This window comes from Agelaius phoeniceus, chromosome 26, assembly GCF_051311805.1.
Source record: "Agelaius phoeniceus isolate bAgePho1 chromosome 26, bAgePho1.hap1, whole genome shotgun sequence".
Taxonomy (NCBI): Eukaryota; Metazoa; Chordata; class Aves; order Passeriformes; family Icteridae; genus Agelaius; species Agelaius phoeniceus.
The window spans coordinates 4476643-4495883 of record NC_135290.1 but is presented as its reverse complement, the minus strand read 5'-3'; the positions used below and the strand labels follow the sequence as shown (position 1 = coordinate 4495883).

The window sequence follows — 19241 nt, the reverse complement described above, 5'->3', positions numbered from 1 at the left end:
TTATAGTGCTGGGATCAAGCCCTTCCCACAAACCCAAGGGTGGCCAGCCTGCAGTGAGTTTCCTGTGAGTTCCTGTGAGCTGCCCAGTGTCCCATGGTGCCAGCCCATCTCTGCATCCCTCACCTGTGGGAAAAATGGATTTGTAGAGGATTCTCAAAGCCTGACAGAAGGCTCACATAGCAGAACCCATGAAGGGTAATTTGAGATTATTGGCTTTAAGGCATTTACAGCATGGTGTGACAAAAGCTGATAGGCCAAGAAACACTTATAGTTTATTGTAATTAGGAAATAGTTGGCTTCTGATTGTGATGGCATGAATTATAATGCCTTGGTGTTCTCACCCTCAATCCAACTACCACAGACTGTTTGCTGTAGGACATGAGCAACCACCACAAGCTGGAAGGTTCAAGGTACTCCAGGATCCCTCTCCTGGGTGGCAGATCCTTTTGGATTTGGATTTTTATAGTGCTGGGATCAAGCCCTTCCCACAAACCCAAGGGTGGCCAGCCTGCAGTGAGTTTCCTGTGAGCTGCCCAGTGTCCCATGGTGCCAGCCCATCTCTGCATCCCTCACCTCTGTGAAAAATGGATTTATAGAGAATTCTCAAAGCCTGACAGAAGGCTTTGAGGGTAATTTGAGATGATTGGCTTTAAGGCATTTACAGCATGATGTGACAAAAGCTGATAGGCCAAAATACACTTAAAATGTAATTAGGAAATAGCTGGCTTCTAATTACGATGGCGTGAATTCTAACATCTGTATTGTCTCACCCTTCACATGAGACTGAAAATGGAATGAAAGCTTTTTAAAACACCCCTCAGCTGCCCCATCTGTGGCTCGGGGAAGGGCTCAGTGCAGCACTCACCGACTTGGCGAGGATGAGCGCGTCGCTCATGAGGTCGATGAGAGGCGTCTTGGTGTGGACGTTGTAGAAGGAATAAGCAGCTTTCAGGCTCTTGTGAGTTGGGTGGTTCATGATGGTGGAGGGCAGGGTGTAAAAGCTCAGGAAGTCTGTCACCTCTCCTGGGGCACTCTGGAAGGCAGAAGTGACATCATGATTGTCACTGTCACATTTTCTGAAAAATCCTCTTTGCCCAGGATTCTTCTCCTGGGAAGCTGAGAAGCCTCAGGGAAAAAGGAAAACAATATTATCTCATTTGCTTCTCCTGGGTTTTGCTCACGTGGGAATGTGTTGGGAGATTATTATCCAATAGGTGGTTGTTTGATTGGTTTCATGTGAATTGTTTTGATTTAATGACCAATCACCATCAGCTGTGTTGGGACTCTGGAGAGAGTCACAGGTTTTTCATTATTATCTTGTTAAGCCTTTTCTCTATTCTTTAGTAAAGTTTTAGTATAGCATAATATAATATGATATGATATAATATATGTTATATCATATTATAACATAACAATATAGCATCATATAATATAGCATAATATATAATATATTGGTTGGTGCAGGGTGCAGGGCCCTGCTGGGAGCTGCCAGCCACAGCTCAGAGGGGGAGAGAGGATGAGAGGGGGAGAGAGTAAAAGGGTAAGAGAGCAAAAGGGTTAAGAGCTAAGAGAGCAAAGTTCCCATTAGAAACAATAAATCTTCTTCTCTAGCATAATGTAATGTAATATAATATATGATATAGCATAATGTGATATAATATTATACAATTTATATGTGATATATGATATTATATAGTATAGTATGATATAGTATAGTATGAGATTATATGATAAGATGTAATGTAACATAATGTAATGTAATGTAATGTAATAATAAATTAGCCTTCTAAGAACATGGAGTCAGATTCATCATTTCCTCCCTGCCACAGAGGATCCTGAAAATACCACCCATGACATGTCAGGCTGGGATAAAGCCTGGCCAGAGCCTTAGAGGGGCTCCCAGTTGGGAGTGGTGGCTGCAAGGAGACTCCTGGCTCAGGATGGAGGCACCATCTCCAGCAAATTCCCATCCTGGAGAGCCAAGGAGCTGCTCCCTGATGGCTCCCACAGCTCCAGGAGAGGCCAAAGCCCAGGAGAACACCCCTCCCATCCTGTTCCTGCCCTCACCTCTACCACAAAGGTGTCGATGATGTTCTCCTGAGGTACAAACCAGTGCTCCACCTCCTCTCTGCTCATCACAGGTGTCAGGTGGAACTGCTTCAGGTACTCAGTCAAGAGCTTGTGCACAGCAGGGATGTCCTTGTGCTCCATGGGCCGCAGGCCAGGAGTCTTGGGAGTCTGCACAAAGTGGGACAAGATGTTTTGTTGCTTGCACAGTGGTTTTCATCACCCAAGGGCTCTCCAATGAGCAGCACAGAGACACTCTGTGCTTAGATCAGCCCATTTCCAGCCCCCCAGCCCTGTGTGCCCAGCAAAGGATGGATGAGATCTGCTGTGACACCGATGGCAAAGATCACAGAAAGCACAGCACGTCCCAAACCCCCAGGTACCAGGTCAGGTCCCAGTGGAAGTGCTCCTACCCACTAACAGCACAAACTCTGCTTCCCTGCAGCTTCCTGTTCCCACTCACAGCAGGCACAGGCTGGGAGATGTGTCCCAGGCTCCACAAGATGTTATTCCCAGTTGGCCTCAATTACTAATTTAGGGTTGGGATGGCTCAGCAAGCCCAGATCTGCTCTGAGGCTGAGTTTCTATGCAAAAACCAGTAGCTCCAGCCCAGCAACTGCTGTCTGTGTGGCTGTGGGAAGCAGGAGCTGAGAGCTGCCCAGCATGAAAGCAGCACTTCCCACCCCAAAGGGGTGACAGAAAGGAGCCAACAAGGTCAGGGAAGGTGGTGGCAATTTTAATGCAGTTTGCTTCTTTCTCTTCCATCTCCAGCTGGGGAACTTCCCCAGCAGGACAACTGCAGTGCCAGAAGTGATCAGTGTGACTGAAGAATGAGGGACTAACTCGATCCAAGGTCACACTGAGGCTGTGTTTGGACAGATGAAGGCTGTCACATCTGCCTGCTTGTTTTACCAGAATGACAGGCTGTGACTCACCAGCAAACAAAAGCTCACAGGCTCCTCTAACTGCAAGAATTTGCCCTTAAAATGCAGGTACCCAGGCAAAAATACATAAAGATTAAATAAAGCACAACTGCTTGACAGAGCCATTTACTACATGGAACAAACTCTGGGTTTCCAGGCAGAGGACTTGACCTGGACCTCCTTTGTGTGTTTTGCCCAGGGAGGAGCAAGCCCTGAGCCCTGGCAGGCTGGCACCCACCTCGGGCAGGCGGTACAGCTTCGTGGTGCGTTGCATAGTCATGTTCCTGCTCAGGTGGGAGAACTTGACCTCGATGAGTTTCCGAGGGTTCAGGGAGCGGTGCCAATACCTGCAGACACAAACAGGCAGTGGGACACTCGTCCTGGGGCAGAGGGGTGGCTGCAGGGGCAAGTGAGAACATCAGGCCAGCAGCTCCCCACAGAGAGCAACACAGTTCTTGTGAGAGTGTCGGGGGGTAGGATGGATGGAGATGAGAGATCTCTGCAGCCAGGACTTGGAACTTGGGGTTTATTGCAAAGGGCCTGGGTGCAGGGCCCTGCTGGGAGCTGCCAGCCACAGCTCAGAGGTGGAGAGAGGATGAGAGGGGGAGAGAGTAAAAGGGTAAGAGAGCAAAAGGGGTAAGAGCTAAGAGAGCAAAATTCCTGTTAGAAACAATAAATCTTCTTCTGTGTTGAATATTCTGATTCTCATTAACCAATTTAGTCCAAGATACAAATCCTATAGCATTTCCATACAGCCTATAAGAATCATTACATCACCATACTGGGTTACATTTTAAACCCTAAAAACTCCTCTTTGGGCCCCTTCTGCCAAGCTGGCAGGGTCTGCTCTGACCCTTGGGCCTGTCTGCAAGCAGAGGGTGTTGTTCCATCAAAAGGGGATCACCTTCAGCTGGCCACACCATTGTTTTCCAGTTGTTCAGTAACTGAGGGATCTCAAAGCTTGCTTTCATTTAAATCTTGCTTACACTTTCTATATTCTCAAAATCTTTTGCCAGACAACCATATTTATAAGGCTTTCCTATTTCATCTTCCTCAACAGTTCTGAAGTGATTCTGCTGCCAAAGCCTCCTCTCCTGTGTTACATGAGCAGCTTTAGCAAAGCCACTGCACTTAATCCTGGGAGGAGAAACCTGGACTGGGATTACACTCCCCTGTCCTGGGGAATCCCACAGTGGCCATAGAGGGAAGATCTGCAGACAGAAACCTGGGGAGAGCCACAGACACTCACCTGCAAGTCCCCACAGGCTTTGGCAGCACCACTCCTGCAGTGTAAACAGCCTGGAAGATTCCCTCTAGATGCACCCTCCTGGTGATCTCACGGATCAGAACCGGAGCCACCCGTTTGGAGCGCAGCTTTTTGTGCACACACAGGAAGTTTATCTCCACCATCTTCTTCTCTCTTGGGGAAGAAACAATGCAGAGCATGAGGCTTGACTGTCCTGACCTGGGAGGGTCAGACCAACGCCCTGGGCAATCTACCTCCAAACCCCTTCAAGGGAATGAGGAACCAACACCTCAGGGAAGGGGCAGGGGCTGGTTTTGGAGAACCCACCCTTAATCTGTGTCAGGGGAGGGTCAGGTTGCATATTAGGGAAAGGTTCTTGCCCCAGAGGGTGGCAGGGCACTGCCCAGGGAATGGTCACAGCCCCAAGGCTGCCAGAGCTGCAGGAGAGTTTGGACAATGCTCTCAGGAACAGGGTGGATTGTTGGGCTGCCCTGTGCAGGGCTAGGAGCTGGACTGGATGATCCTTGGAGATCCCTTCCAGCTTAGGATACTCTATGATTCTACATCTCCATCTAACCCTGGATGATTTCTGTAAGCCAGAGCCCTAAGTTAACCCACCTCGTTGAGGAAAACAGCCTTCACAATGGTTAACTACAAGATAATCCTGCCCAGAACCTCCCTGCCAACCCTTAAATATCCCCCACCCTCCCCTCCAAGCAGCAAAACACCTCCAAAGCTGCAGGGTGCAGGTCTGGCTGTGTGCTGGGGAAGACAATGGAGCCAGAGCCCCTGAGCACTCCCAGAGCCCCAGCAAGGGGCAGGATGAGAAATGCAGCAGCACTCACGTGTCATAGATGTGGATGGTGGCTGGAATGGCGCTGATAAATCCCACCAGCTTCTTGCTGGACACCACTCGGACCCCACAGTGCCACTGGGGCAGCCAGCCTGGAGGACGCAGTGCCCTGGGGAGGGGACACACCTCAGGACACACCCAAGGTCCCTGGTGTACCCACTCCTGCCTCCCACCCTGCCCTGGGACACCCTGAGTCCTGCTGGCCAGCAGGAGGATGAGAGAGTGACAGGGATGTGACAGGGACTGTTGGGATCCAGGGCAATTCCTGCACCCCACAGCCAGTCCTCACTAGGGACACAAGAGGAAATCTGTTCCTGGATTTAGGAACACCCTGAGGGAACAGCAGCTCTGCTGCAACTGGACTCCAAGGGGAACTGCTGGCAGCTGCCTTCATCCCACAGCTCCAGGGCACTGAGGAGTCCCTCAGCTACTGGGATTTTCACAAACACTTGAGGGATCAAACCAAAGAGGAGAAAAATCCACTTTTAAGCTCCCACATCTCAAAGGAGCCAGAAGCAGGCAGGGCGGGTGACAGCCCCTCTCACCGTGTCCCTGGGACACCATACACAGTGACAGATGGGGAAGGGACACTTCAGGAAGAAGGGAGATGGCATAAGCAAAGGCAGCTGCAGCTCTGTCACAGGGATCAGGCTTGTCAGCACCCCACACCCCTGCTCTGCAGTGCTGGTGCCACTCACCACAGCAGGAACTCGGGCGAGTAATCGAAGCGGAACATGTTGTCATCATCCTCCACGTAGTTCTCGTTGAGCAGAGTGTACAGCTCCTTCAGCTGCAGCAGAGAACACTCAGGTTAAGGAGTTTACTCAGCCATCAGCTGCCCCCAGACAGGACCCTGAGCACTGAATGTGTGGCCACAGCACTGGGGCACCATGTGCAGCCATGGCCCTGCTGCGGGGTGCTGGAGCGGTGCCACACAGAGCAGGGGAGCAGCAGGACACAGAATTTTGGTCCATGCAGTTATTAGGGTAGATAGCTTTAGGGCTTAGATTGTGTTTAGGGTGAGGAAAATGGTTGCAGTTTTTATAATGTATAGGTAGAAGTTGAGGAGGGTGAGTTTAGGGTTGGAGATGATAATGATTGCTATTCAGCCTCGGTGGGAGATGGTAGAAAAGTCTAGGATTTTTCAGATTTGTGTTTGGTTGAGTCCTATTCATCCTCCCAGGGCTGCTGAGAGGATAGCCAGGATAGTTAGGAGTGCAGGGTTTAATGAGGGTGAGGTTATGTAGAGTAGTGTGATTGGAGGGAGTTTTATGACAGTGGATAGGAGGAGGCCAGTGGTGAGGTAAGCCCTGTGTCACCTCCCAGGGAGGTGGGACATGCTCTAAAAGGGGCTCTCACAGGAGAACTCCAGGCTTCAGGCATCCTTACATCCCCTTGGAAAAACCAGGCCAAGCTGCCCAATGTAGGATGGAACTGCAGAGGGGAGAGTCAGACCCATCCAAGCCCAAGGTGTGACAGAGCCCCAGAGTCACCTCCTGTGCTGAAGGACCCCTTTCCACCCCAAAACCATCTCCAACAGCCCAAGCATTGAACTGTCACCCAAAACACTCCAAAATGAATGTGCTGAGCTGCCTGGGATTGTGGGGAAGGATCAGGCACCACGTGTGGAGCTGTGCTGAGCTGCCTGACCCACCCAAGCCCAAGGTGTGACAGAGCCCCAGAGTCACCTGCTGTGCTGGGGATTTCCATCCCCACAAGCATCTCCAACAGCCCAAGCATTGAGCTGCCACCCAAGACACTCCAAAATTAATGTGCTGAGCTGCCTGTACTCACCACACCTCTATCCCCCAGGTCCAGGGCATCCCAGGTGAAGCCCTGGGGCAGGGTGTAGGGCTCCTGGCGGATGTTGTCCTTGTCTGGCTCCACTGGGCCGTGGGTGTTCACAACTTCTCCTGTAAGACACAGCAGGGAGCATGAAGAAGTTTGAAACTGGGGTCTCCCTCGAGTTTCTGTGGTTGAGATGACCCCTGAGGGATTAGAAAGTCTCTTTTTCCCAGCCCTGTGACCAAAGAAGAAGTTGGGATTCATCAGTTCTGCTTTTCAAGGTTGTTTATTTTCTCTCATCTATTTCATTCTTTCTCTGACCTGCTGAGATCTGTCCAGCAGTTGGGGTTGTGGCACAGTGACAGCCCTTGGGGTAGTGTTAATTTTTATATTAAAAACTACATGTATTTTATTTACAATAATTTTCCAATACCTATCACCTATGTTAGACAGGCTGTCTCTACTCTAAACCAATCCAAAAATGCCACCATCACAGCAGAAGATGGAGGACAAGAAGAAGGAGAAGGAGGACAGGACACTCCCAGATTCCTCCATCTTGCTTCTTGAACCCCCATTCTAAAACCCCAAAATTCTACTTTTTCATCCAGTGATAAATTCACTCTCATTCTACTCAAACTCTTGTGGCTTGTAAATCTTCACACAAAGCTGGTAATTGTTTCCATGGGTTAAAATCAAAGGCACAGGTGTCTGTGACTCCATGCCAAGGTCTCTGAGCCCCCTGCCAGGGTCTGGAATCACCCAGGGCAGCCAGAGCAATGTCCTGGGTCCCAACACGTCTCCTCCAGCCAGGTCTCATCAGCTCTTGGAGATCTATTTCACACCCAAGATAGCTCAGCTACCTTAGAAAACATAAAATCAGCAGGATGGCTTCTGTGGTAGTGTTGGAAACAAAAAGGTTTTAATTAAAGGCAAAATAACAAAACTCTTTACAGAGAAAAACTGAGCCACCTGCTAGAGGTTCTTGCTGCTGCTAAAACACCTCACAAAAGCAATTTAGTTCCTTGGTTCTCTTCTTTTTCTAGTGAATTGCTCAGGCTGGACTTTTTGGCTCCTGTCCAATTGGCCATCCTTAATTTTGAGGTGAAGTCCCCAAGGTCTTATGAGGTCTCTTTTTTGCTAATTGAGGAAAGAAACTTCTGAGCTTTTTTCCTTTTTAAGGGGACAAAAGACAGTTTTGTCACTCTGTCAACATGGGCCACACTCCTACAGAAGTTCTCTGCTGTGTGAGGCCTCCACAACACCTCAATCTCACCTCTCCCACCCCTGCAGTGGCAGACAGGGATTGTCACTTCACCCACCCACTTTGGGATGTGGCAATGGGCAGGCAATCAAAACTTCCAGGGCAAGGCTGGAGCCCATTGGGTGAGCAAACACAGCCACAGCTGCATCCTCCAGCTCCACACTGGTGGTGCCTGATCCTTCCCCATCCCCACCATCCCAGCCTGGGCCAGCACTTCCCTGGGAGTCCTTCCAGGGGACAGTGATCTCCTGCCAATTCTGGCCACTGCCACTTGGCAAGTGTCAGGGTTTCCTTCCCACTGTGCCTAGAGGAGTGAACAACACAACTTTTGTTGTAAAACCACTGACTCCTAAAGGCCCTGATTCAGCCAGGAGGTGTCAGCTCGAGCTCTGGCTGTCTCAGGGATGTCAGTCCAGCAGCATCACTTCAGTGCTGCCAAGAAAAGCAAGTTGTGCTAATTAGGAATTCCCTTAAAAAGGCTTTGAAAAGGTTTCCAAGCAATGGGGAGGTGATGAAAGCCCAGACCAAGAACTTCTCCCATCACACCCACCCCAGGCAGCTTCCAGAAACACTCACCCCTGGCTGCCCTCTCTGTTCTGAGCAGGTGCTGAACTGTTTGGAGATCTGGCCCCAAAAATCCCAGCCCTAAATAGCCCCATGCCCACGTGTCAGAGCACTGCAGGAGCACTGGGACACTGTGAGTGGCCAGGGCACAGCCACCAGCCTGGTGTTGGGAGTAACGAGCTGCTGTGTGCCCCCCACACCCCAGGAGACACTTTCCACCCTCTCCCCAGGGTTTTCCCAAGCAGAAATTATGTTTTCCAAGCCCAGGATCCTTGGAAAAAAGGGCAAATGCAAGACTTTGCTGTCTCACATGACCATGTCCCATCTCACTGGGATTTTCCCAACTTAAAGCCAAGATTGGTGCTCCCAGGAAAATTTTTGAGACCCAAAAAAGCCTCAAAAAAGTGCTGTGGACAACATGGAATAGGGATCAAACACTGCACCTGCAGCAAAGTGGATACAAACTCATTGTCACAGACATCTTTTATGGAAAATCCTTTCCTTGGGATTTTTCCTCTTGAGAAGCTGAGAGGCCTCAGGAACAAAATGTAACCAATGATTATCTGCTGCTGTGGGATGCAACAGGTGGAGCTGGGATTGGGCTCATGTGGTTGTTTCTAATTAATGGCCAATCACAGTCAGCTGGCTCGGACTCTCTGTCTGAGACAGAAGCCTTTGTTATCATTCCTTCTTTTTCTATTCTTAGCCAGCCTTCTGATGAAATCCTTTCTTCTATTCTTTTAGTATAGTTTTAATGTAATATATATCATAAAATAATAAATCAAGCCTTCTGAAACATGGAGTCAGATCCTTGTCTCTTCCCTCATCCTCAGACCCCTGTGAACACGGTCACAACTCGTGAAGGGAAATCCTGAACAGCAGCAAATCTGAAGCCATGACAAGTTTTGGATAAATCTAGAAAATTGTGGGCTTGGACTCATTCTGTAGTTCCCCTGAGCTCTGGAGGATGCAGATGAGGAGAGACTGAAGCAAAGCTATCCCAGGCACCCCAATCAGCCTGGGAATGAGCCTTCCAGACAGGCAGCTCTCCTGCAGGTCTGCTCTGAGAGCTCCTGCCATGCTTTCAGTGGCAGATCACTGCCACAGGCTGTCAGGAGCAAGGCCCAGAGCTGGGAAGCACCACTGGGATATTTACAGGGGACAAGAGATGGGGCTCTCCATCCTTAGATGCCCATGGCAGCTTGGGGTGGAGCTGTTTATGTTTGTGCTTCCCCTCTCCTGCCTGTGCCAGGGAGGGATGTGAGCCCAGCAGAACAAGGATGTGGCAGCTCAGCACTGGATTTGCTTCCCAGAGCTGCTCCCTGCCCCAGCTCACCCCAAATTACCTTCCCCACCAAGGATCTCTGTCTGGGAAGCTCCAACCCCCAGGAAAGGGAGAGCTGGACAGCTCTGAGCCCATCTCAGGATGTGGAAACACCACACACAAAACTTGGGTACAGAAGGCTGGGGAGACACAACTGCAGGGCTGGCAGGAGATCACTGTCCCCTGGAAGGACTCCCAGGGAAGTGCTGGCCCAGGCTGGGATGGTGGGGATGGGGAAGGATCAGGCACCACCAGTGTGGAGCTGGAGGATGCAGCTGTGGCTGTGTTTGCTCACCCAATGGGCTCCAGCCTTGCCCTGGAAGTTTTGATTGCCTGCCCATTGTCACATCCCAAAGTGGGTGGGTGAAGTGACAATCCCTGTCTGCCACTGCAGGGGTGGGAGAGGTGAGATTGAGGTGTTGTGGAGGCCTCACACAGCAGAGAGCTTCTGTAGGAGTGTGGCCCATGTTGACAGAGTGACAAAAATGTCTTTTGTCCCCTTAAAAAGGAAAAAAGCTCAGAAGTTTCTTTCCTCAATTAGCAAAAAAAGAGACCTCATAGGACCTTGGGGACTTCACCTCAAAATTAAGGATGGCCAATTGGACAGGAGCCAAAAAGTCCTGCCTGAGCAATTCACTAGAAAAAGAAGAGAACCAAGGAACTAAATTGCTTTTGTGAGGTGTTTTAGCAGGAGCGAGAACCTCTAGCAGGTGGCTCAGTTTTTCTCTGTAAAGAGTTTTGTTATTTTGCCTTTAATTAAAACCTTTTTGTTTCCAACACTACCACAGAAGCCATCCTGCTGATTTTATGTTTTCTAAGGTAGCTGAGCTATCTTGGGTGTGAATCCAAGATCTCCAAGAGCTGATGAGACCTGGCTGGAGGAGACGTGTTGGGACCCAGGACATTGCTCTGGCTGCCCTGGGTGATTCCAGGCCCAGACCAGGCCTGGGATTAAGGGATGCACAAATGCAGGAAGCATCAGGTGAGATGTAGGAAGGGGTTCCTTGTCCCTCTGTACCCCTGAAGTGCTTGCACAGCTCTTCAGACCCTCCCCACTCTCCTAGCCCACGTTGCTGAATGGTGGGGAAGTGGTTTTGGTGCCTTTGAAGCCCAGGCCAGGCATGAACTCACCTGGTGGCCACAGATCAGCACCTCCAGGCTTCTCTGAGGGCTTCCTGGAGACCACAGGGCCTCCCCCAGGGCCCACAGGACATTGAGAGGCTGCACATACCTAACTTGGGCACTGGCTGTGTGTCCCAGAACTGGTAGCTCCTCTTGCTGGCTTCCTCCATGGTTTTGGCAGGTCCCTGACCTACAGAGAAGAGCTCGATGGCTTTTTGAATCTCCTGGATCCTCTCAGCAGGTAAAGAGTTCACCTGAGGGCACAGAAGGAGGGTGGAAAGGCAAAATGAGTAAGCTGAGCCAGCAGGGCTCCTCCTCATTAGGGGAATGTGGAGCTGATCCTGTCATGGAGAGCAGGCAGGAAGTTCCCTTCCCATCCTCAGTCCCTGACAGGCCTCCTGCCCCTCATCTAGAACTGGTTCCAGGCACTCCCAGGACAAAGGGGATGGCAGAATTTTCTGAAAAATGCTTTAAGTGGGTGCTGTGAGCCCCAGGAGCAAACCTCCCCACCTGACATCCTGCAGAGACAGATGGATCAACCCACACCCAGCACTTGAGATGCTTTCAGTGGCTTTTCTCTCACTGTTCAGCCTCCTCCCTCCAAGCTGTATCCACAAACTGCAGCTTCCAGAGGAGTCCCTGGACCCCAGGGACTGGGACAAGGCAGAGGGGTTGAGTCAAGATGAAAGACACTTTCATCCTCCTCTTCCTCAGGGGGATGGCTCTGCACTGAATTCCCAACCCCAGCTCCTCTCTGATCCCTGAGGAATTTAATTTGAAAAACACAAAGCCCCAATTTAAAGCTCTGCAGTGTCAGATGGACAAAATATTCAAAATATTTGGACAGGAACTGGCACCAGACAGGAAACAGCCTCTGCTGATGTGTCCCCTCTGCCACAGGACCAGAGGGGACAAGTGGGCCAGGAGGGTCAAACCCTGTGTGTCCCATTCCTGAATCAGTGGCTGCTGGAGAGGATCAGGCAAAGCCCAGAGGGATAAAACAGAGCCTGCTCTCTCCAGCTGCTGTTCTTGGGATCATCAAGCAAAAAATCAACACCAGCAGATGTCCCCTCTGTGCTGCTGAAGGCAGGACTCACCTGGCAGTGGCAGTTCCTGCCTGTGACAGCAGCTGCTCTCTGGGAAGAGTAACTTGGAGGTGCCAGTCTGAGCCTGGAACTGGCTGAGATATCCAGCCAAGGACTGCATTACCCCTGGAGTGCTCTGCAAACACCTTCTGCACCAACAGGAATTCCCACACATGGAGAAATCGCTCAAAATCTGAAGTTTTTTGAGCAAACAAGTGCCTAAAACCAGGGCTGGGAACTCCTTCCTTGGCCTAAGTAACACTGGAGGGGTTTGGGAGGGCCTGGATTCTGGGTAGGGGGTGGTCACCTTCACTGGCTGGTCCTGAGCCTGGTCAGCCTGGTCTCCTCCTCCCTTCTCTTTCTTCCTTTTGGGTTTCTTTTTCTTCTTTTTGGCTCCGCTGTCATTTGCTGGACTCAGGCCCCTGAGGAACAAAAGAAACATCATTGGAGCCTTGGGGTTTTCTTTTGGGAGAACATTTCTTTGGTTTCTGAGGCACTCTGAAGAAAATGCAGGCTCCTGCTGAGTCCAAGTCTCCAGGAAGGGGAATATTCTGTGCACACTCCATGGCACAGAACTCCCTGGGAGTCCCCAAAAAGGGACAGCACCAACAACTCCCACCCCCAGGTGTGCTGGGCAGTGGGGACTGTGCCCTGTGCTGCAGGTGACCACATCCCTGCTCTGCCACCCATGCCCAAACCCACCCTTGGAGTGCTGGGGTGCTCAGCTTTGGATTTTTCCTCTTGTCCAAGCCCAAGGATGGATGTGGAAGCAGAAATAACTGATCCAGCCCCAGGGATGAGGCCTCAGAGCAGGTTCAGGCACCACAGAGAGGTCACTGGCCAAGGACATTGTGCCAAGTGTCACCCCTCCTGCAGAGGTGATGCTCTAAGGAGATGAAGCTGTTTATTGGAAAATTATCATATTGTTATGCTGGAGCCGGAAAATTGAGAGTGAAGAGCAAATTTCTGGGAGTGCAGGGTGGGAAGTGCCCACACCAGGGCACAGCTCCTCCTTCCAGAGCTGCAGGGCAGCCCTGGACATCCAGATCATCATCATCATCATCATCCCCAAACAGCTGCTGGTGTGAAACCCCTCACTGAGCCTGGCTTTTGTTCCAGCTTTTCCTCTCACTGAGCCTGGCTTTTGTTCCAGCTTTGTCCCCTCATTGAGCTTGGCCTTTGTTTGGCATCCTGGTGCCAAAACCCAGGAGAGGTTCCTGCTCCCAGCATGGCAGAGGGCAACTGATGATGATGATGGTTTTGTGATCCTGCATGGAATGACCTGACACAGGACATTCAGCGTTATGGGGGTGCTGGGAGCCTCTGAGGCACTCAGGGCTCAGGGGGAAATGCAGTCCTGGAGAGGCTGGAGCAGGTCTGAGGGGAAGGAGCAGGGGCAGGAGAGCTTTGCCAGCTGCCAGCACATGGCTCAGCTCTGTCCTGCCCCTCAGTGCTGCCCAGCAGGGTCAGGGTACAGCTCAGCTGTCCCCCTCCTTGCACCCCAAAACAGGGAAACCCCACAGATCTGACCTGCCCAGAGGCACCAGCCTGGAATCCCCCCACAAAAGCACAGTTTGATGTCTTTACAAACACAAGATGTGGTAAAGAGGGTGGAGCAGGAAAAAAATATAAGAAATGTGTTGGAAAATGTGTTGGAGCAGCATCCAATTATTTATTTTAGCAAGGCCAGGGAGGAAAACAGAGCTTGGAAGGTGGAAGGTGTCCCTGCCTGGATGATCTTCAAGGTCCCTTCCAACCCAACCACTCTGTGCAATCCCTGGGCTGAGCAGCAAGGTTATGAAACTGGGGAAAAGTGGATGGAGAAATGGTTTTGGAAGGATGAAATGGGATGTAGAATAGAAAGCCAACATGATGGGGAGCAGAGAAGGGTTTGCAGGACACTGGGGAAGCTTTTCCTCTGGATAAAACCTGAACAGCAGCAGAGACTCTGCAGACAGCACATGCTGGGGAAAAGGATCCTCATCCACCAGCAGAGCCTGTGTGGGACACCTGGGGATGGAAGGGACACCTGGAGGTGGAAGGGACACCTGGAGGTGGAAGGGACACCTGGAAACGGAAGGGACACCTGGGGATGGAAGGGACACCTGGAGGTGGAAGGGACACCTGGAGGTGGAAGGGACACCTGGAAACGGAAGGGACACCTGGAGATGGAAGGGACATCTGGGGATGAAAGGGACACCAGGAGGTGGAAGGGACACCTGGAGGTGGAAGGGACACCTGGAGGTGGAAGGGACATCTGGAGACGGAAGGGACACCTGGAAACGGAAGGGACACCAGGAGGTGGAAGGGACACCTGGGGATGGAAGGGACATCTGGAGATGGAAGGGACACCTGGAGATGGAAGGGACACCTGGAGACAGAAGGGACACCTGGAGACAGAAGGGACACCTGGAGGTGGAAGGGACACCTGGAGGTGGAAGGGACATCTGGAGACGGAAGGGACACCTGGAGGTGGAAGGGACACTTGGAGAGGGAAGGGACACCTGGAGATGGAAGGGACACCTGGGGATGAAAGGGACACCTGGGGATGGAAGGGACACCTGGGGATGGAAGGGACATCTGGAGACAGAAGGGACACCTGGAGACAGAAGGGACACCAGGAAATGGAGCATTCCTGGTGTGGGAACAAGCAGTGGTTCAGGGCAAGCTGCCCCACAAAAGGGGGTGAAGATAAACCCCCCTTCTTCTCCAGAAGAACAAGAAGGGAGAGGAGCAGGAACAAAGCTCCAAGGTCCAGCAGCCCTGGGGGGAATCTCACCTTCCTTCCCACTGCCAGGAAAGGGCTTTGCCTCCCCCTGGGAGATGCTGCTTGGACATGACAGCAGCAGCAATGGCAGCACAGCGCTGCTGACACCACTATTGATTTTAGTGACAAATGTGTGATGGCTTTTTTAACTCTCTGGGGAGGAGCACAGGCAAATCCTGGTCACACTGAAGTCCTGGGATGAGCAAAGCCACCTTGGAGCTGCAATAAACACATCCAAACAATTTCCTATCAATTTTGACAGCACCAGGAGAATTCCTGAGCACACCTCAAGGGCTGACACTGGAAGTTGCCCCTTCCAAAGGGGAGGGACACGAGTTCCCAGCTCACCTGCACGTTGGGATGCTGCAGGTGTCAGCTGTGACAGACAAAATGCTCCCCTCATACTGTGTCAGCATTGCTTTGCTTCATAAATCAGAGCTGCCAACTCCCAGCTTGGTGCTAATGAGCTCAGCCCAAGCTTGCAGGTGAAATCTCTGAGAAAATTCCTCCCTGATTTATGAGCAAAGCTGTCGTGACCTGGAAGAAATCAGGGTGGCAGAAGGTGGGATGAGCTTTTGCATTCCAGGTGGCATGGCCTGGGGAAGGGCCCTGCTCCAGCCAGGAGATGAAAACCAAGCTGGCAGAGGAGGCACCAGCATGTAGGGAAATGCTGGAAAACCCAAAGACCCCACTCACCACACCCAGAGAAGCAACAATTACAGGTGGTTTTTATTTAAAATCTGTTTAGGAAAGGAAATATCTTCTTTCTCCAGCTACACCACCCAGATACTCCCCAAATTAATGACAATGTGTGGGACAAATCACCACCACCCAAAATCTGCAGGTGGCCTGACAAAGCTGAGAGGGCTGGAGGAGTTTCATCCCCAGGAGGGGTGAGCTGCCAGCCCATCCCACATCCCACATCCCACAGCCTTCCCAGCTGCATTTAAGGCCCTTTTTTTCCCTCTCATATCCCTTTGCATTCTGAGGTGCACTGAGAGATGAAGTAGCAGGACAAAGGCACCTTGGGTGCAAACATCTCCCAGCTCCCTGTGGGATCACCATGCTCTCTTTTCTGGCTAAGGAAAACACTTTTCTCCTGGGAAAGGCATCCCCACCACCATGGCCATTGCTCCAATCCCTCCTTTTCTGTTTCCAGGTGTCTGCAAAGGCTCCAGTCCCAACCACTGCCCAGCAAACAACCCCTGTGAACAGAGTGAACTTGAAAATTGATTTTTGGAAGCATTTAAAGACAGCAACCAGGCTTGTTCAGGGTGAGACCTGCTCAGACTGGCTCAGCACCTCTAGAGGCTGGAAAACACCAGACTCACCCAGTAACAAACTGGTGCAAACTGGAAAACAGCCTCTAGACTCACCCAGTAACAAACTGGTGCAAACTGGAAAACAGCCTCTAGACTCACCCAGTAACAAACTGGTGCAAACTGGAAAACAGCCTCTAGACTCACCCAGTAACAAACTGGTGCTCAGCACCCACTCATCCATCCCTGGGTGCTCCCAAAGCTGAGGGAGGAAGCACAAGGGGAACAGCCCCAGCTGTGGGCAGCTCCCTGAGCCTGGTGGGAGGCTGAAAGTGTCAGATGAGAAGGAGAAGATCCCTGCTCTGTATTTAGGTGCTGGAAAATCCTTCAGCCATGCCAGGGGCTAATCAGGCACAGTGCTTAGGCTGTAATCTCTGTAATCTCGTTAGGGGCTGTGGCAGGGAGGATCTCCAGATGGCAGAGCTCAGCTCCCAGAGCCCAGCATGCCACCAGTGCCTGTCCCAGGAACCCTTTCTTGTGGCTAAGAGCAGGCAGGGGTTGCCAAACCCCTCTGGTCTGGAAAAGCCCCTGTGCCCCCTCACACAGTGGCACTCCCAAACTCTTCCAGCCTGAAACAGCTTCCCCAGATGGCTCTGAACTGTTTCAGGGGATTGGGACACTGCCATCCTTGGTGTCACCAGTGCCTGGGAGGTGACAAACCCCACCAGGCCGAGCCCATGCCCTTCCAGAACCAGGGAATAAATCCTGCACAGCAGAAGCTCCCTCCACACAAAAGGAAATATGAAAAACAACCGAGTGGGATTATTTTCTTTGGAAAATCAGCTTGGATAGGCACAGCAGAGAGCACTGCAGCCACCTCCCCGTGCTGACACAGGACTGAGGCTGAGGAAACTCAATTCCTCTTTCCTGTCCTTAAAAGGAAAGGAAGTATTGCTTTCACTGAGGAATACTTTTATGTTTTAAACCTCAGGGCCAAAATCCACTGAGTCCCAGCACAAACTGGCACAGGAAGGGCTCTGAGGGTGGCTCTGCAAAGCCTGGCAGCTCAAAGCCCTTCCCTTGCCCTGTTTTTGGGGACAGTGTCACTGGGGTGACAGGAAACACTCCCACACCCTGCTCTAATGGGATGGATGGTATGGAATCAACAGAATTCATGCACCCAGTGAGAAATCCATCCTCCTTCCCACCACTTGGTCTCTCCCTGGTGGTTTTTGGGGCTTTGCCAGAGAGCTCCAAAGCCTCCCTGCCTCGTGCTCCTTATGTGCCCACCAGCCCCACTTTTGGTGTTTTTTTTCCAAGTCATCCAAACTATTTCCTAGTGGATATTCCCCAGGCTGCCTGTGGTGGCCCAGCTCCTCGAGGTGCCCAGAATCCCAGGAGGGCTCCAGGCCACACCTTTTCCTGGCAAAGGGCAGGAGGAACTGCTGGGCTGAGGAGCAGCAGTGATTGAGCACCGTGTCTCCTGTGCTCAGCTCTGGCTTCCACAAACCTAATCATGTCAGAGGGAAAGAAAATAAAAATCTCCCCCAAGCACAGCTAAACCGATTAAACTGAGACACGGTGCCACACCCGGGAGGCAAATGAAATATAAATGGGCAGCTGTGCTGTCATAAAAAAAAGCCTCTGTGATATTTCTTGTGTGACCTTTTATTCACTTTGGGCAGGCAGGATTGAAGGGAGAATGGCTCTCCAAACCTGTGGTCTCTGCTCTGCAGGGCTGGGGAAGCAGCACCAGGAGAGAAAGAGGAGCCCAAGGAGGCTCAGCTGCAGGAAAAACAAAGTGAAAACCACCGGGAACCTCTGGAAAGCCACACATGGGTGTTGGATTCCCAGCAGGAACGAGGACAGAGCCTCTCCCCCAAATCCCAAGCATAGTGAGGCAGCTCTGCACCGTATTAATTAAGGCAGTGAGTAATGAGGGTGCTACGTTAAGCATCCCAGCTCTTCCCTGCTGAGATAAGGACCTGCCTGGCTGCCTGTGCTCGCTCCCTGCCTTGTTGTTGTTATTCCACCATTCCATAGCCCTGGAGGCTGCGCTCCTCCAACCACGAGACAATGTAGCCAGAGCTTTGCAAAACCCTGGGCTGTGTTTAGGATAACGACGGGATGAGTGTGCAGAAAGCCGGGATTATTCCAGGGATGCCACATGCTCCGGAAAGCGGCATCACGCGTGCCACCACCCTGGGTGGCACCGCGGGGATGGAGATGCCACGAGTGGGCTGAGGCTCCTGCGGGAGGGCAGAGAGAATGCGGGGAGACACACCCTAACGCAAGGGCAGGAAGAGCTGCTAAATGGGCTCATTTCTGCCCCAAAAAGGAGCTCACGGCCCCGTCCCGGCCGCCCCGCAGCACCGCAGCCGTCACCCATCCACGCCGGGCCGCGCCCGACCCTGCTGAGCTTCGGACACGCTCCCGCAGCGGGCGTGAATGGGCGCCAGCGGCACCGCCCCCCCGCCAGACTGACTGGCGCCTCGACCAATCGCTGCCCGGGATGCTGCCCAGCGGCCAATCAGCGCACGCAAGGGGCGGGGCGCCCCTCACTTCCCGGCCGTTCCTCGCCTCAATGGGCCCGGCCGCTGCCGTGGCACGCGGTCCCGGCCGCCGCTCACCCCCGGTTGGAGCCATGCTCCGCCTCGTTCTCGCAGTCGCTGCAATGCTCGTGGTCGTTCTCCTCCGCCGTCGGCCGCGAAGGCCTCGCCGGTGGCCGCCTCACTGCTGTCTCACTGTCGTCCGCCATCTTGAACGGGGCCTCCGCGCGTGCCGCGCCCCCGCAACAAAGCGCGCCGCGATTGGCCGGCGGGCCGTGAGGCATGCCGGGAGTGGTAGTCCGCGTGGGCTTGCGGGGGCCGGGCTGCGCCGGGACCGGAACTACAATTCCCGTCAGATCTCTGGTGGTGTCTCGGGGCGGGCCGCCGCTGGCGGGAGGGCTCCCTCACACCGGGCAGCCGCGTGGATGCCCCGGCG

The 19241-nt window shown here is 52.3% G+C and overlaps 1 protein-coding gene across 1 annotated transcript in view; it reads right to left on the bottom strand.

Annotated features, from left to right (window-relative positions):
* NMT1 (N-myristoyltransferase 1) overlaps window positions 1-19089 on the bottom strand; it is a 22566-nt gene extending 3477 nt beyond the window's left edge. The window contains exons 1-10 of the mRNA XM_054649520.2: window positions 18887-19089; window positions 12538-12652; window positions 11255-11399; window positions 6884-7002; window positions 5788-5879; window positions 5082-5198; window positions 4240-4410; window positions 3229-3337; window positions 2068-2238; window positions 866-1033 (exon numbers count right to left, since the gene is read on the bottom strand). Of these exons, the coding sequence (XP_054505495.2) occupies window positions 866-1033; window positions 2068-2238; window positions 3229-3337; window positions 4240-4410; window positions 5082-5198; window positions 5788-5879; window positions 6884-7002; window positions 11255-11399; window positions 12538-12652; window positions 18887-19089 (1410 nt within the window). The remainder of the gene's footprint in view (window positions 1-865; window positions 1034-2067; window positions 2239-3228; window positions 3338-4239; window positions 4411-5081; window positions 5199-5787; window positions 5880-6883; window positions 7003-11254; window positions 11400-12537; window positions 12653-18886) is intronic.
* Window positions 19090-19241: the final 152 nt, after the last annotated feature.